This window comes from Scyliorhinus canicula, chromosome 3 (assembly GCF_902713615.1).
Source record: "Scyliorhinus canicula chromosome 3, sScyCan1.1, whole genome shotgun sequence".
Taxonomy (NCBI): Eukaryota; Metazoa; Chordata; class Chondrichthyes; order Carcharhiniformes; family Scyliorhinidae; genus Scyliorhinus; species Scyliorhinus canicula.
Genome location: NC_052148.1, coordinates 268,625,619 through 268,651,983, shown reverse-complemented (window position 1 = coordinate 268,651,983; position 26,365 = coordinate 268,625,619). Strand labels below are relative to the sequence as shown.

General features: G+C 50.6%; 1 protein-coding gene across 3 annotated transcripts in view; it reads left to right on the top strand.

Moving 5' to 3' along the window:
- The first annotated feature begins 1,124 nt into the window (after positions 1-1,124).
- Positions 1,125-26,365, top strand: part of LOC119963518 (netrin receptor UNC5C-like) — a 412,811-nt gene continuing 387,570 nt past the window's right edge. For all 3 annotated transcript variants that reach the window (XM_038792778.1, XM_038792777.1, XM_038792776.1), the window contains exon 1: positions 1,125-1,763. In XM_038792778.1, the coding sequence (XP_038648706.1) occupies positions 1,667-1,763 (97 nt within the window). In that variant the 5' untranslated portion in view covers positions 1,125-1,666. The remainder of the gene's footprint in view (positions 1,764-26,365) is intronic.

Genomic DNA, 26,365 nt, shown 5'->3' with positions numbered 1-26,365 from the left:
GTTCCTCTGTCTGGGACCCTTCCTCCCTCATGAGCACCTTATAAATACCCAAGACTCTACCCTCCCCTTCGTCCCTCCCAGAGACACTTTGGGATGTCTTGAAAGTTGCTAAATAAATACAATTGTGCTGCAAGCAATACCCCAGATATTTTGATGAAAAAAGTGGGCCACTTTAAGTATTAGAAAGTCTCCGTGAGGCTTTACGTTACAACATATGAACGTACAAAATAGGAGCAGAAATAGGCCATTCGGCCCCTCGAACCTGCTCTTCCATTCAAATAGGTCATTGCTGAGCTGATTGTGTTTTGAGTTTCACGTCCCCACAGAACCTCGATAACATCCAATCCCTTCGCCAAACAAGAATCTATCTACCTCCGGATGAAAAATGTTCAGAGACCCCGCCTCCATCGCCTTCCGAGGCAGGGGGGCTTCAAAGTCACACAGCCCTCAAAGAGAAAGAAATTCTCTTCATCTCGGTCCTAAAAGGGTGACCCCTAATTTTAGAACGGTGCCCTCTCAATTCAGACTCACCCACAAGAGGAATCACAAGATCTTGTACAATTCAATCAGGTGACCCCCCTCGCTCACCTAAACTCCAGTGGGAACAAGCCCAGTCTGTCCAACCTGCCCTCTCGGGGCGACCCCCTTACTCCAGCTATCAGTCACGGTAGCACAGCGGTTAGCACTGTTGCTTCACTGCGCCAGGGACTTGGGTTCGATTCCCGGCTCGGATCACTGTCTGTGCGGAGTCTGCACGCTCTCCCCGTGCCTGCGTGGGTTTCCTCCGGGTGCTCCAGTTTCCTCCCACAAATCCCGAAAGACGTGCTTGTTCGGTGAATCGGACGTTCTGAATTCTCCCTCCGTGTACCCGAACAGGCGCCGGAGTGTGGCGACGAGGGGATTTTCACAGCGGCGTTAATGTAAGCCTACTTGTGACACGAGCGAAGATTATTAATGAATGATTTGAGTTATGAATGTTGGGGGAAGTGAAGCTTCATTCTGCTGGGCGACTCCAGTTCCTGGATGATCCGAGCCAGGTTTTACAGTGTGCAGCAGTTAGAACTCAGCAAAGGGAAAATGCTGAGTGCTATTGGATACTAACTGTGTCTAAATCTCTTTCTCGCTCCCTCCCCGCACACACTCTCCCCTCCAGCCTTGACAACTCTTTCTCCCACAGCCCTGAAGTCACAGTACTGAAGGATGCTCTGACCCTAAGAAGACAGTCTATGCAACAAGAGTTGGGTCCCCAGCAGAACAGACTTGTCTCCCAACCTGGATTTCCCTGTTGCCCCCCACCCAAGAACTCCCCAGCACGCAGCCTCCTGCTGCCCAGCTACAATTAAAACACAGCGGGGGAAAAAAAAACTTGATAACATTTCCCTCCTTCGATTGTTGCTTTGACAAGATTGGCAAAGGGGGAAGACGCCAGGAGAGGTTTAAAGGGCGGCAGCATTCAGCTTTCTGAAAGCTGCAGCAACTCCCAGCTTGAACAGTGCCTTTCAGTTCATTTTCATCCCTGTCTCTCTCTCTCTCGCTCTCGATCTGATTCAGCGCCGGGTTACAGGAGAAGATCTTCGGCCTCTTTTCAAGTTCAAAAAGAGCTGGACGCCTGTTTTGCTGTTTTGAGGGTGGAATTTCCCCTCCACCAGCCCCCACACTGCTGACCATGGGGAAAAGTCAGTGTGCAGCCAGGACGCAGAACTTGTTCCGTGTGTTGCTTCTACCTGTGCTGGCGGCGATAGCGCAGCCCCGCTCCTCTCAAGGTAAGGACACAGAGGCAGGGCAGCTTAGAGTGAGGCAGGGGGCAGGAGGGAGGGCAGGGATGGGGAGAAGGTAGAGAGAGCGGGGAGAGAGCGAGGGAAGGAGGGGAAGGAAAGTGGGACAGAGAGAGAGAGAGAGAAGGAAGGGGAGAGGAAGAGGGAGAGAGAGAGAAAATGGGCAGGGGTGGAGGAACTGGGGGAAGAAAGTGGGGAAGGAGAGAGTGAAAGGGAGGGAGAGAGTGGGGAAGGAGTGAAGGGGAGGGAGAGAGTGGGGAAGGAGAGAGTGAAGGAGAGGGAGAGTGGGGAAGGAGAGAGTGCAGGAGAGGGAGAGAGTGCGTAGGGAGAGAGTGAAGGAGAGGGAGAGTGGGGAAGGAGAGAGTGAAGGAGAGGGAGAGTGGGGAAGGAGAGAGTGAAGGAGAGGGAGAGAGTGGGTAGGGAGAGAGTGCAGGAGAGGGAGAGTGGGGAAGGAGAGGGAGAGTGGGGAAGGAGGAGAGAGTGAAAGGGAGTGAGAGAGTGGGGAAGGAGAGAGTGAAGGAGAGGGAGAGAGTGGGGAAGGAGAGAGTGAAGGAGAGGGAGAGAATGGGGAAGGAGAGGGAGAGAGTGGGGAAGGAGAGAGTGAAGGAGAGGGAGAGAATGGGGAAGGAGAGGGAGAGAGTGGGGAAGGAGAGAGTGAAGGAGAGGGAGAGTGGGGAAGGAGGAGAGAGTGAAAGGGAGTGAGAGAGTGGGGAAGAGCGGGTGAAGGAGAGTGGGGAAGAGGAGAGTGAAGGAGAGGGAGAGAGTGGGGAAGGAGATGGAAAGAGTAAGGAAGAAGGAGAGGGGGAAGAGTGTGGGAGAGGGAGAGCCGGAGAAGGAGATAGTTGGGGAGAGGAAGAGAGAGTGGGGGAGAGGGAGAGAGTGGGGGAGAGGGAGAGAGCGGGGAGAGGCAGAGAGTGAGAAAGTGTGGGGGGGGGGGGGAGATAGTGGGGGAGAGGGAGAGAGTGGGGGAGAGGGTGAGGGGGAGAGTGGAGGTGAGGGTGAGAGTGGGGGAGAGGGACGGGGAGAGGGAGCGGGTGGGGGAGAGGGTGAGGGGGAGAGTGGAGGTGAGGGGGAGAGTGGGGGAGAGGGCGGGAAGGGGGAAAGGGTGGGGGACAGGGGAGAGAGATGGGGGTCCCTTACCACCCATAGTAGTAGGCAAGGGGGCGACCCGGGGAGTTAAAGAGCAGATACTCCATCAGTTCCTTTGAAGCAATAGTTACGGGTGGCTGCAGATTAGTGAGGGAAGGTTGCTAATGAATACAGGGATCAGGCAACATGATCCACACTCATTAACATTACTGTCCATTCATTTTTAAAAACTGCTTCATTGAAATAAATGTGTTAATCTGGATCCAGTCGGACAGATTGGTTTTGATTTGGTAGAAGGATTGCGTGTGAAATGTTCACAGAAAATCTGATGCTGGTGAATGTATTGTGCTGGCATGCTGATGATTTGGAGTAAAGGTTCCCTCCTGTCTTGTGCTGAACTCTGTGTGCAAGGAACAGAGGAACCCGCTTGTCCTTCAGTCTGAAGAGCTTGCTGAGGGTTTATATGATCCCTGAGAGTGAGTGATAGTGGATGCAGGAACCTTCCTCTTGTTGGTTTTACTGGGATGCGGATTCCTTTGAGAGGGAGGGGGATCTGGGGGCTTGTGGGGGAGGAGGAGGGGGGGGGGTGATTAATATCCCCCAACTTTGTTTAAAATACATTTCCATGTCAATTTCCCACCTGACAGCCCCTTCAGAAGATCTGCAAGAACAACTCTCCCTCTTCTCCAACGATTGATAAACAAGGCATCGACATCCAAAACAATCTGTGTTTCTTGTCAATCACAAGAAATCGATCAGTGAGATTGTCGCGTTTTGTGGAAGGTTTTCTTTTGCTGTCTGAGGGTAAATCTGTGCAATAAAACCTCCGCAACCACTGAGCTGCGTGTGGATCCAGATAGACTGAAAAAACACACACACAGTGTACAGAAGGGTTAACCGATTTTAATCTTTGCCTGGTGTGTGTGTAGTCTGTGTGATTTTTTTTTGTTTTTAAAAGATGCTGCACACATGCAGTGGGTTGGATAGATCGGTGCTGAACCTTGCGGGACAACGTGTGTGTGTGTGACCTCTTCCTTGGGCAAGAAAAAAAAATCACCCAAACTGTCCCCCTCTCAAGTCCCAGATCGGATGGAGCAGAGCTGGGGCAAAGGTGTACTGCGGTCTGGGGCTGGAGCAGAGGGACTGCTGCAAGAATCCCACTGAAGTCAGGGTTTTATTCAGGATTCCCCCCTTTTTCCAATTCATGGACTAAAATCAGCTTCATTCAGCAACGGGGCATGTCGGTGTGGTACACTGGAGCGGGTGGGAAGGCACATTCCTTCCCACTGTAGCAGGCTGGAGGCTGTGTGCTGAATTGCTACATTCATGAGATGGGCTGTCGATTTTGTTGGCGGATCGCGGTTGCTGGGAGGAGGGAGGGGAGGGGAGAGTGTGTGTGCGGGGTGGGGGGGGGGGGGGGGGAGCTCGTCTGCAGTAACGAGGGAATCTTTATCGTTTTTTAAAAAAGAGTCAGGTACCAGCTGGAGGGATTGGATGGAGAGTGTCAGCCACTTAGCACTCTCTGAGTGCCAGCAAGCACTCTCTGCCCTGGGAATGAGGAGGGGGGGGGGGGGGGGGGGGTTGCAGGACCCCTAGCCCAGGCCACATGCAGGCTCTGCTCAAAAAATGATTTAATCTCTCCCCTCCAAAATAAAATGATTTTAAAAAAAAATCAATTCAGCTTGTCTCCATTGCATTGCGGGGAGTTTATATTTTTGCATTGGACCTGTGACCCAAGATTGTCCAATTAGACCTCCTTAACTTGCAAATCATTCAGAACGTCTTTCTAAGGTCTCCGTTGGAGGTCATCCCGTGTTCAGAAGCTCTGCATGTCTTTTCCTGCCTCCTCTCCCTCTGGTTACTCCGTTACCTCTCGTTTTGAAAGTTTGAAACCTGTTTGATTACTGCACCCGACAATGTATAAAAGCAAATTACTGCAGATGCTGGAATCTGAAACTAAAGAGGAAATGCTGGAAAATCTCAGCAAGCCTGGCAGCATCTGTAGGGAGAGAAAAGAGCTAATCTTTCGAGACCGATGACTCTTTGTCAAAGCTAGACAATGTACCAGGCAATACCTGGGTGAGGTGGCAAGATGCAAGTTTTCACCAGAGATTTGTCGTGAATTCCCCTTCAATACAAATGTCCCCTGTGACTGTAACATGTAGAACATAGTGGAATTCACATTTTTGTATAACCCCAGTGTTTTAAACTGAATATTGATTGACACATGTTCATTGTAAACTATCTGAAGCTCGCTGCGATAATGATGCTGTTGGACTCTTAGTTTCAATGCTAGAGATGCGCAGACTCAGGTGTGGGATGTCTTTAAAACCACGATTGGATCAATGTACACAATAGTGTTTCCAATTGTTCGGAAATCCAAATCTAGAAGCGCCTTTACCCAGAGAGGACAATTGGAACTCACTACAAGTAGTTGAGGTTTAGTCTAGTTGAGTTCAAGGGGAAGCTGGATAAACACGAGAGAGAAAGGAATCGAAGGTTATGTTGACAAGGTGAAATGAAGATGGGTGAGAGGGAGCTCTGTGCAGTACTATCACAGTTGGGCCGAATGGCCTGTTTGAGTGCCACAAGTTCAATGTGATAAACAAGGTGTGCTGTACTTTCCCAAGGCAGGTGCACAAATTTCTGTTCATTATTTTGTGCAGGAGCTCTAACATTCAAGGCGAGATTTTTGATCATAATTAAGGTCTTTGCAAATACAAAACAGGACCGAAGGTGTGTGTGTGTGTTCATAGGGGCAGGGAGATGTTTGGTGTGTGTTTTGGTTTGTGATGTACATGTGTGGGTGGTTGTGTTTTGTGTGTGTGTCTAGTGGGTGGGCGGGTCCACTTGGTGTGTGAATGTATGCCTATGTTAATGGATGGTCTGAGTGTTTGGTGCACTTTTGATGTGTGTGAGTATGGTGTGTGGTTTATGTGTGTGTGTGTTTGTATGTGTAGAGTAAGTAAGTAAAGTCACCATAGTCCCCGATGACCATACGCTATTTTCCCCTTTGGGGAGGAGAGCTGACCAGTGATGATTTAACCTGAGGGTCGCCACACCTCAGGCAAGGGGCCTTCATGGATAACCTCAGCCAGCACGGGAATTGAACCTCTGCTGCTGGTCTTGCTCTGCATCATAAACCAGCTGTCTAGCACATTGAACTAAACCGGCCCTGGTGTGTGTACACACGTGTGTGTATATGGGCATGGAGTTGGTTTAGCACAGTGGGCTAAACAGCTGACTTGTAATGCAGAACAAGGTCAGTAACGCAAGTTCAATTCCCGTACCGGCCTCCCCGAACAGGCGTTGGAATGTGTTGACGAAGGGGCTTTTCACAGGAAACTTCATTGAAGCCTACTTGTGACAATAAGCGATTATTATTATGTGTGGGGGTGTTTATTGAGTATGTGAGTACATTCGAGGCTATGGCCCAAGTGCTGGCAAATTAGGATTGGCAGACCAGGTGCTTTTCATGCGATGGAGCAGACTTGATGGGCCGAAGGGCCTTTTCTGCACTGTATTTCTCTGTGATTCCAGGTGTATGTACATGTGTGTCATTCTACATGTATGTTCTGGTGTGTATCTGGGTGGAAATTGTATGTGGGTGTATATTTTGTAAATGTGTGTTCTTTGTGAGTTGGTTTGTATGTTGGTGGGTGTGCTTTTTGTATATGTGTGTTTTGTCTGGGTGGGTGGGTATGTATTTTTTATATGTGTTTCGTGTGTGAGTTGGGTTGTGTATATTATGTAAATGTGTGTCATGTGTGATTGTGCTGTGCTTGGGTGGGTGTGTATATTTTGTATGTGTGAGTTGGGTTGTGTGTGGGTGGGTGTGTATATTTTGTATATGTGTATCGTGTGTGAGTTGGGTTGTGTGTGTGTGTGTGTGGGTGGGTGGGTGTGTGTCCATCAGGTTCTCATTCCCAGGGTGGGAAATAGAAACCTTTGCCCAGCCTTGAATTTGATGAAAAATAATGTCACGAAGGATGTTGTGTGGTAACTCCAGACAATGGAGGAAAGATTCATTGGATTAAGTTTGAGGTTTCCCAGCACCTACTAGTATTTCAAATCCCTGAGCTCCTCCTAATGTAATCAAGTGGTGATCTGATCATTTCAACGAGGATTTACAACAAATAAAAACCTCATGGAGAAGGATGAAATGATGTCATTCGATTGGAAATATGTAAAAGTGTATTTCCACAGAATCGATATTAGAGCTAAAGGTGGAAAAATATTTGCCTTGACTGACTGTCAGAAACCATCTCGCTTTCCTGGTCTATATATCTGGCAGCAGCATTATGAATGTAGATTTTTTTTGGTGTGTCTTTTGTCATTATTCTTCCTGCATTTTCAATAGATTAGTAGAGCGTAATGTTCGCTTTTGTCTGCATGGTCGTTTGAGCCCCAGGGACAGTAATGAACTCTTCATAGAATCATACAACACGGAAAGAGATGATCTGGCCCATCGTATGTACCTCTAGCAACAATTTGAATGATTTGTTTCACCCCCTTAGCTCTTTCAATAGGGCCCTGCAATTTCTCCTTTTCAAGTATAATTCAATAGCACTCATTAAGCAGGATTATTGTTGGCCACTTCAGCCAATGTTTTGGAACCTACTGCTAACATTGTGCCATGGAAATGTGTTGCTTTTTGCTTTACAATAACGGCATGCCTTTTGCATCTTGGTGAACAATCTCCTACACCTGTACGACTGACTAGCGCAGGGCCATAATTAACCTTTGTTGATTTTTTAACAGACGCTGCACGCTGTATAATGAAGGCATGGGAGTTTTCATTCACGTTTTATAGCTGTATTGTGCCTCATTATATGTTTTTCAGATTTAACAGCTACTTGATTGATTATTAAATTGATTCAGTGAATTTTAAAAACATTTTCTCTTGAAATGAAAAATGAAATGAAAGTCGCTATGAAGTTACTGTGAAAAGCCCCGAGTCACCACATTCCAGCGCCTGTTCGGGGAGGCTGGTACGGGAATTGAACCGTGCTGCTAGCCTGCCTTGGTCTGCTTTAAAAGCCAGCTTTTTAGCTCTGTGCTAAACCAGCCTCTTTTAATAGTTAATGCCGGAGGATCCCAAATTTCTCAGCATTAATAATATCCGTATGAAGGAGACTGCCGCATTAATGCTGACCACTGAGATTCTTAGCTCTGCAGGGACTTAATCAGGCTAATGATAGTGTCACGGACGACAAGGGGGAATCGTCAGTGATTGATGAATCAGAACCCTATTGATTATTAAACTCTTAATCAAATAATCATTGTCAGGATCCTAGTTTTACAGAAATGCTGTTAATCCAATCAGTCCACTGACAGTAAGTACTGTGGTTAATGGCCTGTGATAATTCAGATCCATAGACTAGACCTGGTGAGCAAGAAGCTAAGCAAGGGGTCATACTAAATCATTTGTTTAAAATGTCGTGGCCCCCTTCCATTCAAGAGCTGGCCAATTTGATGTTTTCACCCCTTTCATCATTGTTAAATATTCTGGAGCTCACACGAGAACCTGGACTTCCCATCTCCCAGCCAAGTGAGAGAAACCGTGCCCAGAAAGAGTGAAAGTTAATCAAAACTAGTTTAAAAGGTAGAATGTCAGCAGCCCTTCATGTCTGGCCATGCTTTCATGCCACTGCACACAAGCTGTCAGTGGACTGTATTACCCTGCTCATTGTCTGAAGTCCATTAGCCCAAGCCCTGTTTAGATAACATGTCATGATACTTCAACTAAGTCCATTTAAAACAAACCTTTGTTGCACTTGGGCTGACCAAACACTGAACTGATCTGTTTAAGATCACAGGAGGAGAGCAGGCTCCATGACCCTTCTGGCTCAGCTGAAAGGGAGGCGGTTTTGAGCAAAGGTGCCCAGGAGGGATTTGGTGCTAAGGGTGGGGGGTGGAAGGGTCGGGAATTAATCTGACCACATGAAACGAGTGGGTGCCTATTCTGAGCTGTATCGCAGTCTGATGCTACGGTACAACGCGGGGCAGAAGGCCCTGATGAATGGTCAATTACACATTCTCCCTGAGTGCTGCACATCCATAATTGTCACTTTACTTCTCTTTAAGACTGGGGTGACTTTTTTGTCTCTCTGGTTTTCTCCCTGACCTTGTTCTCCCTTGCCACCCAGTGATCACTCGTATTAGCAGCTGAGGCGGTGCACAGGGGGCAGTTTTACTCTTTAACTCACACATCAGGGAAACTAATGGATTCAGCGCAATGCCATTTGCTCGCTATGCTTGTATATCACTCTCCATTAAAGTCACCGGTGAATAATATTTAGTTGGGTGGACGGAGGTGGGGGGTGGGAGGGGGAAGCGGGGGTGGTGGTGTAAACCCAACATACCACCTGATTCCATTGGTCTCCTGCCTGGAGAGTTTGGTTAGAAGTACCACCCCTGCTTCCCCCACCCTGCCCCCGGCATTGGCTCCCCACCACTGCCAGTAACTCTGAAACCAGCCTTTGGGAGGTGCACAGAGCGCGTTCAAGAATCTCCATCTCTTTTTGTTGTATTGCTAGGATGGACAAGGCTGGCATCTGCTGCCCATCCATTAATCTCTTTAAGAAGCTGGGAGTGAGCCACTGCCTCAAATACAACTGAGTGCCTTGCTCGGCCATTTCCAAGGGGGCAGTTAAGAGTCAACCAAGTTGCTGTGGGTTTGGAGTCACATGTAGGCCAGACCAGATGAGGAGGGCAGATTTCCTTCCCTAAAGAACATTAGTGAACCAGATGGGTTTTTAATGACATTCAGTAGTTACATTGGCACCACCACTGATCGAAAGTCTTTCATTCCAGATTTATTTATTTAACTGAAGATAAATTCTCAAGCTGCCACAGTGGGATTTGAACTCAGATATCTAGAGCATTGGTCAAGGCCTCTGGATTACTTGCCATAAGACTTAGGAGTAGAGGTAGACCATTCGGCTCATTGAGTCTGCTCTGCCATTCAATAAGATCGTGACTGATCTGACATGATCATTCCTGCCTGATCCCCATAATCCTTGATTCCCTCACTGATTATAAATCTGTCTATCTTAATCTTGAACATACTTAATGACCCAACAGCTGCAGCCCTCTGTGGCAAAGGATTCCACACATTCGCTACCCACTGGGAGAAGAAATTCCTCCTCATCTCTGCCTTAAATGGGTGACCTCTTACTCTGAGATTCCACCCCCTGGTCCTGGATTCTCCCACAAGGGGAAACAACCTCTCAGCATCTACTTCATCAAGTCCTCTGATGGTCCACCTTATGTTCAGTAAGCTGCCATATCCTCCTACCTCCCTTGTGTGATGAACCCCCTGTCTATTCTCTGGAAATTCCCAATGGCATAAACACTGAAACAGATCTCCCAACACCTCGTAACAACTTTGGAAGAGTTTGGAAGTGTTTGTTCACAAGGCACTTTGCTGCTTAAATAGTTTGGCTAAAGTTCACTTGAAAATAAGGATGCCAGGATTGTCTTGGAGTCTCTAAGAATCAGATATTAATCCACTGGACTCGTCTGCAAGCAGGGAGATAAATTATGGCAGCATTAAACATTTTGGGGTTCTTTCTCATTCTCTTAATTGATTGCAATCTACGGCTGTAGTTCAAATATTGCTTGTGATGCAGAGGGGAGGAAGGCTGTTTGATTGGGCAGTACTGTTGATAGTGGGAGGTCATGTGCTAAAACCTCTAGGAATATGTGCAACAAGAGTTGTCAACTCTGCAGTGAAAAAAATGAGAATTATGCATCCTATTTTGTAGCTTATAAATAAAAGCCCCCTCATTGGAAACCAGCAGCAGCATTAACATCCTTCTGAGCAAAGGATTGTAAGTGTGATTAACCTCTACAACGACTAAATGTGTAAGTCAATTTCAATGCTCCAAAGAAAAATGGGAAAATATATGACATAGAGGGAGGCCATTCGGCCCAGCGTGCTTTGAATGGTGCAGGAGTTTGTGACTGCTTCTGGCCAGCTCACCAGTAGTGATGGTAACAGTATGGCTGATGATTGAAATTGAGAAAATGACGTATTTGAAGGGGGTTATGCTGAGATACAATGGTCGTTTTGGGAAGGAGTGACAAAAGGTAGGCCATGGGGTTTTCTTATTGCCATCTCTCTCTCTCATATACCTCAACACTTTTTAATAGATCATGATGTACTTGTGTCTCATGGTGTCATGGCCTCTTGGTTAACCCTTAGACTCCCACTCCCCGTCTCAAAGCAAGTTAGCTGAGGAATTCACTTCTTCAAATCGGGAGTTGGTGATACAATTGCAATGTCCCTCATTGAAAGAAGAAAACGGACTGAAGTGTCAGGTTGTGATTTTATTTTAAATTTGTACAATAAAGGACTTTCCTGGGATAAGGATGGGGAGGGGGGGGGGGGGGGGGGGGGATCCACAGTGTCAATGAATCTCCTCTATCTCAATCCTAATGTCTATTACTATCTATAAATTCTTCCGTAAATTTCTGTACCTCCCTTTCCTCACAGGTAAATCTAAAAAGGCATCAGGATTCTTTTTACAGCATGTTTTTGGGACATTGTGAGATTAAATAATTTCCTTTGTCTCTTTGTGAAAAATATGATGAATTATAGAATGTGAAATAGATTCAGTTCAGTTTAACTCCCTGTCACCCATTATCAACCTAGTTTGACACAAAACATTCAAATCAAATAAATGGAAACAAAAACCATTGCTGCTATTATGCAAGCTGTCAGTAAAAATGAATTGAATGATGTTGAAGTTAAAAACAATGGACAGGTATTTTACAACAGATTTGTAAAAATGACTTGTGAAGGTTAAAAATGAATATATGAGTGTCAGGTGGCTCTGTCAATTGGGCATTAGGTTTGTATCCATCAGCGTTCACTGAGCTCTGTAAGGTGGATAAAATCAACGTTTTTATTTTGGGATAGAGAGAGAAATCAGGAGACGGTGCTCATTGTTTGCCGTGTTGTCAGACTATTTACCTTCAGGCATTCCTGGCTGTTTGATAATGGCAATAAGGATTAGCAGTGTATCCCATGGAGATTTGTGTCTAATGGAAACCCCATGGTGAAGAGAAGCCCGCGATTGTTCTCCTTAGAGCAAAGAAGGTTAAGGGGAGATTTAATAGAGGCGTTCAAAACGGCAAAGGAGTGGTTGGTCAAGCAAATAAGGAGGGACTGTCTCCAGGCGGGTTAGTAGCTGGAGGAAAAAGGGTTTCAGATAATTGACGAAGAACAAGGGGAGGAGATGAGGAGTGTTTCTTTTTCAACAAAGCGAGTTGTGGTCTGGAATGCACAGGCAGTGGGAGCAGGTTTAACATCTTCAAAAGCGAATCAGACACATACTTGAAAAAGGAAAATAAAAACAAGTTAACTGGGAAAGAGCAGAGGAGAGTGGGTCGAAATAGATATCTCTTTCACAGGGCCAGCGCAGGCGTCATCCGTCTCCTTTTGTCATATCACATGAGTTCCAGTGGCTCATACACTGAAGTAAAACTTAGCCAGCACCCCGCCATGAGTTCTAAATTCCCCCCGCAATGAACAGTAATTGTTTCATTGCCATGAATTCTAAATAATTTTCGGTTACTGTTGATTCTGCGCACTTTTTAATCTCACGCCATTTAGAAGCAAACAGCAGTCCACCTAGTTTGAACAAACACGCCTGAAACTGTCAGTGCAACCTGCTGATTGAAGCGTAAAACTGACATTTCACGTTGAATATTCGTTCAGCAAAGCAGCACCTGGTGTGTGCCGTATTGCATCTTTCTCTGCTGCTGTCACTCTGTCGGCGAGCAACCATTTCAGGTGATAACTCACTCCTACCCAAGCTTGCTAAAGAATTGAAAGAAAGATCAGAAATCTTCCTTTCTTATCTTCGCCTGACGCGGTAATAACCCTGCAGGATCACGGTGCGGACAGCCAAACGACAAAATCCTTTCAAAAGGGCGCTCAACAAAGGTTCACCGGTTTGACTGTAGGGATGAGAGGGTGGTCCTGTGAAGAGAGATGGAGCCGAGTTTCTCTGGAGTTTGGAAGAATGAGAGCTGATCTAATTGATTTCTCTATACAATGCCTAAAGGGCTTGGCAGGTAGACGCTGAGAGGCTGTTTCCTGGCTGGAGTGTCCAAAACGAGGGGTCATAGTCTCAGGGTGAGAAGTCAACTACTTAAGACTGAGATGAGGAGACATTTCTTCTCTCGGGCTTTTGTAAATCTTTGGAATCCTCTCCCCCGGAGAGCTCTGGATGCTCAGTTGTTGAGTATATCGGAGACTGAGATCAGTAGAGTTTTGGGCACTAAGGGAATGTTGGGAAATGAATTTGGGAAGTTGATGATCAGTTCTGATCATTTCACTGATGTAGCAGGCTCAAGGGGCCACATGACACATTCCTATTTCTTGTGCTCTTACAAGAGGAAAATAGTAAGACGTCTTACAACACCAGGTTAAAGTCCAACAGGTTTGTTTCAAACACTAGCTTTCGGAGCACTGCTCCTTCCTCAGGTGACGTGGTGCTGTAAGACATCCTACTGTGCTCACCCCAGTCCAACGCCGGCATCTCCACATCAAGAGGAAAATAGTAATTCGACTTTTGTGAGGGCCACGAGGAATCCAGCACGAGTTTGTAGAGTCAAATAGAAAGTAACTTTAGTTACAACGATAAGTACACATCAGCAACAGTTCATCACTGCTCCATCTCCAGCCGGTACCACACTGGCCAGCTCTCTTTATACAGCTGCAACTACGAGCGATTGCCCCACTCTCCCCTCATTGGGGGGAGGTCATACTCCCCAAGAGTCGTGGGATAACCAATTGTCCCCAGCCAATAGGATTCGGCCAGGGTATAACGCTAACATTTGTGAGGGGGGTTTAAAATTTTAAACAAAATAAATTGCATAAGCCTAGATGTTGGCCTACTTTTGTTTCGTTCAGTTAATCAATGTATGTGTCTTAGTGTTGGGATGGTGATGGTCTTCTGCTTTTACAGGTTAGCTTCACGTCCTGGGTCTGAATCCAGCCATGGTTTCTCCCCCCTCTATTACTGCAATCTCCTCCGGCCCTTACAATCCTTCAATTTCTCGCCACTCGTCCAATTAGGGCTTTTTTCGCATCACCAATTTTAATCTCTCCAACATTGACGGCCATGCCTTCAAGCTGTCCAGGACCTAGACTGTGGAATTCCCTTTCAAAACCTCTTTGCCTTCCTGCCTATCTCTCCTCCATTAGAATGTTCCTCGAAACTTTCCTCTTTGACCAGGATTTTGGCCATCTGTCATTCGCAGTCACATTGGTCGGGATTCCGCGATTGTGCGTGGGTTCCCGTCCCCGTGCCGGCCCCCGGGCAATATGGCGGAGCCCTACAGGGTCAAGTTAAAGGAGAGCGGAAGATGGGGAGGACAGCCAGGAATACATTGGAATGGTCAAGTCTAGAAGTAACAACGGCATCAATGAGAAATTCGGCAGATGAACTCTCGGTGGGAAGCTGGAGGAACACCAAGGGATAATGCATTAGAAGCTTGTGATGATTGGGTTTGATGAAGGGGAGGCTTGTGCACATTTTAAATGTCAGCATAGTCCAGTTGGATGGAAAGGACTGATCCTGTGCTGTGCATTCCAAATAAGTGCAGACTTACTCACAGATCGCCAACTTTCAGCTTGGCTGGTGCTTTGTGTGAGTATTTGTGTGATGAGCCTGTGCTCTATACTCAATGTTGGATCGAGCTCATTCACCCTGATAACCCATACCGCTAATGTGGCTGGATGGTCAGCTTTCTCCTGCAAATCAAAAGGAGATAAGTTACACAGCTACATACTCTGAACATTCTCTTTTCAGGCAGTAAATTGACAAACGCACATTTTCTACCGAGTTTCTCCCCGGTCAATCCCACACTTCAAAATGTTTTCAGCAGTGGGGAACTAAACTCGTCAGTGAGACTGACTCCTCAGAGATTGGGGTGCCATTGGGAAGGGTGCCCGATCTCTAAGTGGGGTCCACCATACTACCCACCCCATGACCAATGCCACCCCTGCAGACATGGGCATCACCACTATGGGTCACTGAGGGCTCCCCCACCTTCAGGGCTTCTCCCCTTGAATTCCCCCCACCCCTTTTCAGGCTCCCCCCCCTTTCAAGATCCCCCCTTTCAAGACACCCCCTTCACAATCCCCCCCCCAATCTTGATGACGCCCCTTCATACCACCCTTCACCCCCCAACCCTTCATGCATTCCCCCTTAACCCCCCCTTTATGGCATGGCCCCATTCAGGCCCTGACCCCTGGCTTTTCCAATTTGTTACCCTGTTGGCTGAGCACCTGGGCAGTGCCCTGACACCCTGGCAATGCCAACTTGGCTCACTGGAATGCCAGGTTGGCACTGCCAGGGTGTGAACTTGGCACAGCCAGGGTGACTGCATGACAGGGGTGTGCCAGGGCATTGCCCTGCCTTGTCCCCGACAACCTGGGGGGCTCCTATTGCCTGCGAGACCCCCAGAGTTGCCACCACGCCTGGTCTGTGCATGTGGAGACCATTACTAATCAGCGCCCGGCTCTGGCCTCGCCGGTGCTGTCAGTGACTCCCAGGAGCCGGGAGACTACGGCCTCAAACAGTTGCGCATATTTAACTCGGCCTAATGGATCATTTAAATATGATTATCTGGGCATGATCCACATTACACTGGGCGACGCGGATCAGGTGACTTTCACACAGTTTTGCACCCGGCGTAAATTCCGATTTGGCCCTCTCCTGCGTTGCTCCCAGCGCAACAGGATCGGCACAGGGCGCAATGCGGTGGCAGGTTTGCACCCTAAATCTTCAGAGGTAAATTCTGGGACAGTGACAGGGTGGTTCCCTCCCTCAGATAACAAGATGAGGAAGAAAGGAATAGACGATTAGGCTGATAGTGTGGGATGAAGACAGGGTGGGAGGAGGCTCGAGCGGAGCACAAACACCAGCCTGGACTTGTTGGGCCGAATGGCCCGTTTCGGTGCTGTAGATCCTCTGTAAAATTTTGACTATTTTTATTTATTGAGTGCATTCCCGATCACTGAACGTATCAGGGAACAAGGTGACTGGAGATAACTCATTTTTAAAGCAAGTCTCCCAGAATGTATAACTGGTGCGATTTCACCAGTGACTTTGCTTAATGACGAAGGCCAAAGAGACACTTCCTTGTGTTTCATTAAAGAGAGCGACTTGTGCCCTCTAGTGTTTGAGGTTATGTCGCCATGGCAGAGCGACAGACACCAGAATGTACAGTAACTCTTTCCCTTCACCCAACACTGCCTTGTGCTGGAAATGTGCCTGCTAATTACTGTCATTTTCCCCCTGTACTTCTTAAATGAATCGATTGCCAGGAGTCAGAAGGTTGTAGCTATTTACTGTCTCATACATGCCTTGGGAATACCATCCCTGAGTAATGTACTGCATGAGTCTTGGCAGTGCAGTATATAGTGTGGCCGGGACTAACAGTGATACAGTGCGATCCATGATCACCGTGGGGAGTGGTGGGGTGTCTCCCTGAGGGCATTTTCCTCATGTTAAATATTAACAGAGGGATGGCATAGGGTTAATGGAGAAGGCGAGATCACACCATGGGTGAAAACCCCTTTGAAAAAAACCTCCAAAGGGCACAATAAAGTCAGTGGTGATAGAGGGGATTGAGGGATAAGCCTTTAAGAAGGGGCATTTGATCCTGGACCATCCCTATAAACTGCAGAGTCTGAGCGAGGTTGGATGGCAATTCAAGAAGGGAGAACAGAAATAGATTGTCGATTACTGGAGACTGTAATGTTGATGTTGGCTGCAGGTCCACTTGATTCAGTCAGGAATGTGAGCCTGCCCTACCCATCTCACTGTGATGCAGGAGCCTGAACCTGAGTGCAGGTAGACAAAGTGATGCTGCTTTTATCGGATGGTGAGGAGGGTTTGTCAATGTGACTATGAGCTGAAATTAAAGCAATCTGCACTATGGAGGGTAGCTGTGGGCTCCAGTTTATTTCAGGCAATCAGGGCATGGAGGCACTGCAGATGATGGAGAAGAAGATCTACAGGGATGATCATAGAATATCTACAGTGCAGAAGGAGGTCATTCGGCCCATCGGGTCTGCACCGACCCTCCAACAAAGGTTCAATCCCCCGCCCGGGGCAATTGGTCTATCATAGATTATCATAGAATTTACAGTGCAGAAGGAGGCCATTCGGCCCATCGGGTCTGCACCGGCTCTTGGAAAGAGCACCCTACCCAAGGTCAACACCTCCACCCTATCCCCATAGCCCAGTAACCCCACCCAACACTAAGGGCAATTTTGTACACTAAGGGCAATTTATCATGGCCAATCCACCTAACCTGCACATCTTTGGACTGTGGGAGGAAACCAGAGCACCCGGAGGAAACCCACGCACACATGGGGAGGATGTGCAGACTCCGCACAGACAACATGCGCATCTTTGGACCGTGGGAGGAAACCGGAGCACCCGGAGGAAACCCACGGAGACACGGGGAGAACATGCAGACTCTGCACAGTCACCCGAGATTGGAATTGAACCCGAGTCCCTGGCGCTGTGAGGCCGTGGTGCTAGCCACTGTGCCTCCCAAGGTACTAGGACTGTGAGGATATCCATCAGGAAAGGTTGGACAAATGGAACCTCTTTCCTCTGGAAAACAGCATGGTGGAGGGTGACCTGGTGGGAAGGTTTTTAAAGTTATGAAAGGGTTTGATAGGATAGCTATGGAGAAAATGTTTCCCCACTTTTGTGGGGAGACTTAAAGGGCGGTATTCTCTGATCGTTGACGCAGAAATCACATTCGGAGATCGGCCGGAGAATCCACTTTTACACTGGAATCGGGGGGGGGGGGCGCCGTTTTTGCGATGCTCCACCCCCTCACAAATGCCATTGGGACGGGCTCAGGACGTCACCTGAGGCCCTCCCCCGATGCTCCACCCCCGATGGGTCGGAGAGGGGCACGTGTGCTCACAGCTTTCGGGGACCTCGCGTGGCGGCTGCGGACTGTGTCCAGCACTGCCACGATCGGCCGGGGGGGGGGGGGGGGGGAGAGCCGTTCCGCTGGCAGGGGGCCTTTGGCGGGGGCTGGGGGGGGGCTGGTGGGGTGTGATCCGGGGGTGGCAAGGGGGGTTACGGGGGGGGGGGAGCCGTTCCCCTGGCAGGGGCCTTTGGCGGGGGCTGGGGGGGGGGGGGGACTGGTGGGGTGTGATCCGGGGGTGGCGGGGGGGGTTACGGGGGGGGGGGGGGGGAGCTGTTCCCCTGGCAGGGGCCTTTGGCGGGGGCTGGGGGGGGGACTGGTGGGTGTGATCCGGGGGTGGCGAGGGGGGTTACGGGGGGGGGGGGGGGGGGGGGGGCAGTTTATGGCAGGCAGGGTCCGTGCCCAGCCGGTGCCATGTTGCACAGCGCGGCCGTCACAGGTCGCCGCCGTGCACACGCGTGGCCACGGACCCTGCCATTCCGCGGCCGTATCCGCGGGTAAAGCCAGGGACTCTGTGCTGTGCGGCTGCTAGCCCCCACACCGGGCGGAGAACCGACATTCTGGTCATAAGACCAGACGGATTCTGCGGACATAGCCGCAGACTCGGAGAATCCAGCCCTGGTGGTCCGGATCATCGATGTAAAATAGTCACTAATAAATCCAATAGGGAACTGAGAGGAAACCTCTTTACCCAGAGATTTGTGGAACTCGCTACCACAGGACATGGTTGAGTTGAATAAGATGGAAATGTTTATGGGGAAGCTCGATCAGCACATGCGGAAGAAAGGAATGGAAGAATTCTGCTGGCAGGGTGAGGTGAAGTAAGGTCAGAGGAACTCTTATGGAACACAAGATGCTTGCTTTGTTTGATCATGTTGGGCCGAATGGCCCGTTTCTGTGCTGTAAAATAACATTTACCTCAATGTACAGGTGGGGCCAGCAGGAACCGTTCCTTCCTTTTCTTTTGATTTGAATGGTGGTTGTGGTCAGACAGTGCAAATCAGCCGCTAAACTGTTTCAACATAACTGTTCAAACCTAACACTGAGACTCACACACATTTTCTCTATCTCTATTTCATCAAACCTCTTCATAATTAAAAAAAACCCCTCCCTTTCAGCCAAAGAAAAGATTCTGAGAGAACTTACAGGTCATGCTGAGTCAGATACATAACTTGTGCCTCCCGGCATAAGAACATAAGAACTAGGAGCAGGAGTAGGCCATCTGGCCCCTCGAGCCTGCTCCGCCATTCAATGAGATCATGGCTGATCTTTTGTGGACTCAGCTCCACTTTCCGGCCCAAACACCATAACCCATAATCCCTTTATTCTTCAAAAAACTATCTATCTTTATCTTAAAAACATTTAATGAAGGAGCCTCAACTGCTTCACTGGGCAAGGAACTCAATAGATTCATTTCATAGAATTTACAGTGCAGAAGGAGTCCATTAGGCCCATCGAGTCTGCACCGGCTCTTGGAAAGAGCACCCTATCCAAACCCACACCTCCACCCTATCCCCAGAACCCAGTAACCCCACCCAAAACTAAGGGCAATTTTGGACACTAAGGGCAATTTAGCATGGCCAATCCACCTAACCTGCACATCTTTGGATTGTGGGAGGAAACCGGAGCACCCGGAGGAAACCCACGCACACACGCGGAGAACGTGCAGACTCCGCACAGACAGTGACCCAAGCCGGGAATCGAACCTGGGACCCTGGAGCTGTGAAGCAATTGTGCTAACCACTATGCTACTGTGCTGCCCGACAACCCTTTGGGTGAAGAAGTTCCTCCTAAACTCAGTCCTAAATCTACTTCCCCTTATTTTGATCCTGGTCCTGGCCAAAATCCAGAAGGACCTACCAGGAGCTTATTTGGAATGGTAGCATGGTGAGTGCATTACTGGGCAAATAATCAAGAGGCCTGAGCTGAAGACCCAGAGCTACAAGTTCAAATCCCATCACAGCAACTGGGCAATTTATTTAAAAAAACATGAGTCGGAGAATCCCTGGGTGGCGGCGTGAATCCCTGCCCGCCGCTCCAACGCCGGCTGCCGTATTCTCCGGCGCCAGTTTTTGGGTGGGGCAGGGATCACGCCACGCTGGTCAGGGGCCGTTGGCAGCGGCCCCTCCGGCAATTCTCTGGGCTTTGATGGGTCGAACGGCCGTTGGTTTCTGGCCAGTCCCACTGGCGTGAATTGGACATGGTCCAACGGCTGGTGTGGTTCTCGGGGTGGGGGGGATCTGGCTCTGGGGGGTCCCCACCAGTGGCCAGGCCCACGATCGGGGCCCACCTATCTGCGGGCGGGCCTGTGCCTTGGGGGCACATCTTCCTTCCGCGCCGGCCACTGTGGGGCTCCGCCATGGCCGGCGCGGAGAAGACACCCCGCTGCGCATGCACTAGAATACGCCGGCCGGTCTGCGCATGCGCGGAACCACACCGGCGGTTCTGCGCACGCGGTAACTCGCGCGGGCACTTCAGTGCCAGCTGGCGCGGCAGCAGCCCCTCCGGCGCCGGCCTAGTCCCCGGAAGTGCGGAAGATTCTGCAACTTCTGGTCGGCCCGACGCTGGAGAGACTCGCGCCGTTTTTTACGCCGGCGTCGGGCCGTTGCGGGGATTCAGGAGAATCCCGCCCAGAATGAAAAGCCAGTGTCACTGGTATGACCAAGTAAATGCCACAACGATGGCCTGGAGAGGATAGCTGAGGTCTTAACTAAGTGAGGCCTTTGCCATTTGTGATTTACAAAGATACTGCAGTTGAGGAGGAAGGTGGTTTACTGGGGTGGATGGAATGGGCAGGTATCCGAATGAAACCATATGGAATACATCCTGCCAAAGTTGACTGAACACATGCTCAGTGGGCAGACAGCGGCTTGCACCAGGAACCACCAGAGCAGAAGGCGCGATTGCTTCACTGGTTAAATCTGCTGTGAGATTTATTTTTGAAGGAGTCTTTTTTATATATTCAATCTGGATAGATGATCTCATCCTGAAACGTCAGAGGATGTAGACAAGTGGTCCCTGTGTTAATCTTTGCAGCATTTCGGAACACCCACACCTCGTTTGAATATCAGTCCCAATTTTACCGACTTGGGGAGTAAGGCCAGTGAGGGTCAGACTTCCACGTCAGTTAGGTTAAAATCAGGATTATAGATTTAGGCGTTCTGGCTGTGAAAAATACCCAGCTCTTGTGGCCAGCAAGTGGGGGGGATGGGGGGGGGGAACATCAAGATTAAAGCACGCAGGTTCCCAGGGAGACACAACGAGCGGTTCACATCAGGAACAATGTCCAGCAGCAGTGAAGGGATATGTCACTTTATCAAGATCTCAGTGATTGACTGGGTGCAGAGACAGACATGACGGAGTGCTTTGAAGTTGTTTGGATTCGATGTAACAGGAGATTTTAGACTTCTGGGTGTTTATAACAGTTTGAAAGCACAGAGGCCATTTGTGCATCGAGGCCAGGGTGGGGGTGGGGGGGGGGGGGGGGGGGGAGGTGGTGGATGCTGTAGGGAAACTTACTGAAAGGCAACTGGACAAAATCCAGACCACGTTAGCACGGGGACCGGAGAGCAATGGCCCCCCTTGTGGTTTCAGCGTCTCACTCACAACTTTACGTTGTTCCAGGATAAGTCTTGTATGGCGCACTTTGAAGCTGCTGTTTGTTTTCCTGAAGCGAAGCCCTTGTCGGTTTCAGGTCACATTCATCAAAACAGCAATGGCTGAGGGCAGTCCCTTCCTCCTAATGGGCTAGTTAAAAGCAAACAGTGAAGGGGTGACGGAGGAACAGGTTTTTACTGCAGAATGGCTTCTCGGTTTGCCCCACCGTACCATTTGCACCAACATCCTTGTCCGCTGATATTGAATTATTGTGCGTCATTGCTGTTTTTTGCATCCCCCCATCATGGAATCATCGAATAGACTCATAGAATTTACAGTGCAGAAGGTGGCCATTCGGCCCATCAAGTTTGCACCGGCCCTTGGAAAGAGCACATCTACTTAAGCCCACACCCCCATCCGATCACCGTAACCCAGTAACCCACCTCACCTTTTGAACATTAAGGGGCATTTTAGCACGGCCAATCCACCTGATCTGCATATCTTTGGACTGTGGGAGGAAACCGGAGCAGGCGGAGGAAACCCACGCAGACACGGGGAGGAAGTGCAAACTCCACTCAGACAGCCATCCGAGATTGGAATTGAACCCGGATCCCTGGAGCCGTAAGGCAGCAGTGCCACTGTGTGCCAACCACTGTACCGCCAGGGGCTAGCATCAGCCCGTGTGTGCAATGATGGACGGATTCGGAGACTGATTAACAATCTGACAGGCTGTGCCTTTTACACTCTTTTCATGGTCTTGACTATCATTATGTCACCCATAGGTGGCATTTTATGGGCTCCCACCCTGCAATGGTGGGGTGGTTGGGGGGGGGGGGGGGGGGGGGCAGCAAATGCAAATATCCCCCTGTTGTTCACCCAGTATTCTGAGCCAAGGTTTGGCTCCACCGTCCACCTCTCACCCTTCAACTGAATATTCTGGAATTGAAACCTAGGGCGTGATTCTCCCAGCCCCGCGCCGGGCTGGAGAATCGCCGGAACTGCGCCACGCCGCCCCGACGTCGGCCTGCGATTCTCCGAGGTGCGGAGAATCGGCGGCACTTGCGCCGGCGTGTTTGGCACGGCGCCGGTCGCTGTACGTGGCCGGGCCGCCGATTCTCCGGCCCGGATGGGCTGCGCGGCCGCGTGGAAAAAGCAGACTCCCACCGGCCCCGTCCACATCTGGTCGCTGCCGGCGGGAACTCTGCGCGAAGGGTCGGATGCGGCCTGTGGAAGGGGAGGGGAGCTCCGTCCTCGGAGGGGGCCTGGCCCGCGATCAGGGCCCACCAATCGGCGGGCCGGCCTCTCCCCCCCCCCCCCCCCCCCCCCCCCCCCCCCCCCCGGGCCTACTTTGTTGCGCGTCCGGCCCCAGAACCCCTGCGCCATGTTGCGTCGGGGCCGGCGTGTTCAGTAAGGCCACCGCGCATGCGCGGGTTGGTGCGTCGCCAGTACGCGACAGGAAGTAAGGCTGGCGCTGGCGCCGTCGTGAAATGCGTCGGCGTTGACGATGGCGCGGACACTCTGTCCCGTGATCGGAGAATTGTGCCCCTAGTCTCAGTAACGCTGACCATGACAACCATCATTGATTGTTCACTAATGTCCTTTAGGGAAGGAAATCTGCCGTTTTTACCTGGTCTGGCCTACATGTGACTCCAGACCCACAGCAATGTGGTTGACTTTTTTTTGGAAACAATTTTTATTAAATATAGAACATTTTATACGTAAACAGCAATTAGACATTAGACAGTAACTCATGTATCAACCACCTCAACAAAAAAACCACCAACAATTAGAACCCCCCAATATACCACCCCATCCCCAACAGCTAACAGTAACCAGGTCCTTGAAATGCAATATAAATGGTCGCCATCTCCGATAGAACCCGTCAGTCGCTCCCCTCCATTTTTAAAATAAATAAATTTAGAGTACCCAATTAATTTTTCCAATTAAGGGACAATTTAGCGAGGCCAATCCACCTACCCTGCACATCTTTGGGTTGTGGGGGCGAAACCCACGCAGACACGGGGAGAATGTGCAAACTCCACACGGACAGTGACCCAGAGCCGGGACCGAACCTGGGACCTCCATGCCGTGAGGCAGCAATGCTAACCACTGCGCCACCGCGCTGCCCTTCCCTCACTGTGAACTTGACCATCTCGAGATGAATGAGCTCCATCAAGTCAGCTAGCCATGCTGCGGCACTGGGAGGACCACCTGCCTCCAGCTCAGCAGAATCCGTCGCCAAGCCATCAATGAGGCAAAGGTCAGAGCATCCGCCATCACCCCGCCCTCAATTCCAGCTGGCTTGACACCCTAAGTATCGCTACTAATGGGCAGGGCTTCAAATCCACGCTTAAAATTGTCTATATAGTGACGAAGAAAGGCTCCCAGAAACCCACCAATATGGGGCAGGAACAAAACATGAGTGTATGATTCGCAGGCTCTCTCTCGAGCACCGCTCGCACCTAAACTCAAACCCTTCAAAAACCTGACTCATTCAGGCGTTGGTGAGGTCTGTCCCTGAACACCACCTTGAGCTGCATCAAACTTAGCCTCGCGCAGGATGACGTAGCGTTCACCCTACGGAGAGACACACTCTACACCTCCTTCTCCAAAATGGGACCCAGCTCCTTCTCCTACCCAGCCTTCACCTCCTCCACCGGATCCTGCTCTTCCCCCACTATACAAACCGGATTTACTGCCCTTCTCCGACCCCACACAGCCGAGGATCCATTCCAGCAAGGTGGATGGCGACATTCCCGGGAACGTCAATAAAACGCGCCGGGCCCAGTCACACATCTGAAAGTATCTAAACATGCCAAGGCCTGCATTCTCCTTCAGCTACGCCCAATCAGCAAACCGCCCTTCCAAAAATAGATCCTGTTCCTTCTCCAGCCCATTACCTTTGCACCCCATGAAAGTGGCATCAAGTTTCCCCGGTTGGAAGAAACATCCCTGCAGAGAGGGGACCACCTTGACACCCCGCCCCCACCTTGAAACCCCGCCCCCACCTTGACACCCCGCCCCCACCTTGACACCCCGCCCCCACCTTGACACCCCGCTCCCACCTTGACACCCCGCCCCCACCTTGACACCCCGCCCCCACCTTGACACCCCGCCCCCACCTTGACACCCCGGCCCCACCTTGAAACCCCGCCACCACCTTGACACCCCGCCACCACCTTGACACCCCGCCCCCACCTTGACAGCCCGCCCCAACCTTGACACCCCACCCCCACCTTGACACCCCACCCCCACCTTGACACCCCGCCTCCACCTTGACACCCCGCCCCCACCTTGACACCCCACCCCCACCTTGACACCCCGCCCCCACCTTGACACCCCGCTCCCACCTTGACACCCCGCCCCCCACCTTGACACCCCGCCCCCACCTTGACACCCCGCCCCCACCTTGACACCCCGCCCCCACCTTGACACCCCGCCCCCACCTTGACACCCCGCCCCCACCTTGACACCCCCCCCCGCCCCTACCTTGACACCCCGCCCCCACCTTGACACCCCGCCCCCACCTTGACACCCCCGCCCCCACCTTGACACCCCAGCCCCCACCTTGACACCCCGCCCCCACCTTGACACCCCGCCCCCACCTTGACACCCCGCCCCCACCTTGACACCCGCCCCCACCTTGACACCCCGCCCCCACCTTGACACCCCGCCCCCACCTTGACACCCCTCCCCGCCCCTACATTGACACCCCGCCCCCACCTTGACACCCCGCCCCCACCTTGACAGCCCGCCCCCACCTTGACACCCCTCCCCGCCCCTACATTGACACCCCGCCCCCACCTTGACACCCCGCCCCCACCTTGACAGCCCGCCCCCACCTTGACACCCCCCCCCCCGCCCCTACCTTGACACCCCGCCCCCACCTTGACACCCCAGCTTAGTGGCGGAACTGCCACCATATCTTTAACGTGGAGATGAATATTTTGCTGGGGCAAACAGTAGAGAGGCCATCGCCAACGACTCCTGACACGACCCCTTACACGACCCCAACTCCATCTGTACCCAGGCAACTGCGTGATCCCCAAATCAACCTAACACCTTCTCCGCACTGGCCGCCCAATAGTAAAACAGCAGAGCCTGCCTCTCCCTCTGTAAGACTCCCTTTTCTCTTGCCCATATAAAACCCGCTACTTACCTCTCCAGCCCCGGACAAACGCTTCAGGCGGGAAGACCGGATGGGACTGAAACCAAAACACGAATCTTGGCAATATATTCATCTTCATCGCTTGCACACGGCCGGCCAGAGACAATTGAAGGCTGTCCCACCTCTGCAAATCCACCCTCCCCCTACGTGCCAGACTAGTGAAGTTCAGCTTGCGAAGTCGCACAACCACAGAATACTCACTCTTCCCAACTCGTACCCTGAAAAAGGGCTAAACTTCTCCAATATCCCCATAATTTCACCCACCACTGCCCCTGGGTCCCTTACACACAACAAAAGATTGTCAGTGTACAACAATACCCTGTGCTCCCACCACGCCCCCCCCCCCCCACCCCCACTCACAATCCTTCTCCATTTGTCCGAGGCACTCAAGGCAATTGCCAATGGCTCAATCGCCAATGTGAACAACAACGGAGCCATAGGACAACCCTGCCTCGTCCCCCTGTGCAACCTGATGGGCCCCGCACTCATGGCCTTAGTTTGCACACCAGCCGACCGTGCCTCACACAACAGCTGCACCCACGACACAAACACAGGGCCAAACCCAAACTTCTTCAGAACCTTAAACAAGTATCTCCACTCAACCATGTTGAAGGACTTTTCTGCGTCCAAAGACAACAATTATCTCTGGCTCTGGCCCCACTGCTTGTGCAAGAACCACCTTAAGGAACCAATGTGGTTGACTCTTCACAGCCCCTCTGAAATGGTCCGGCAAGACACCCAGTTCAAGGGCGATTAGGGA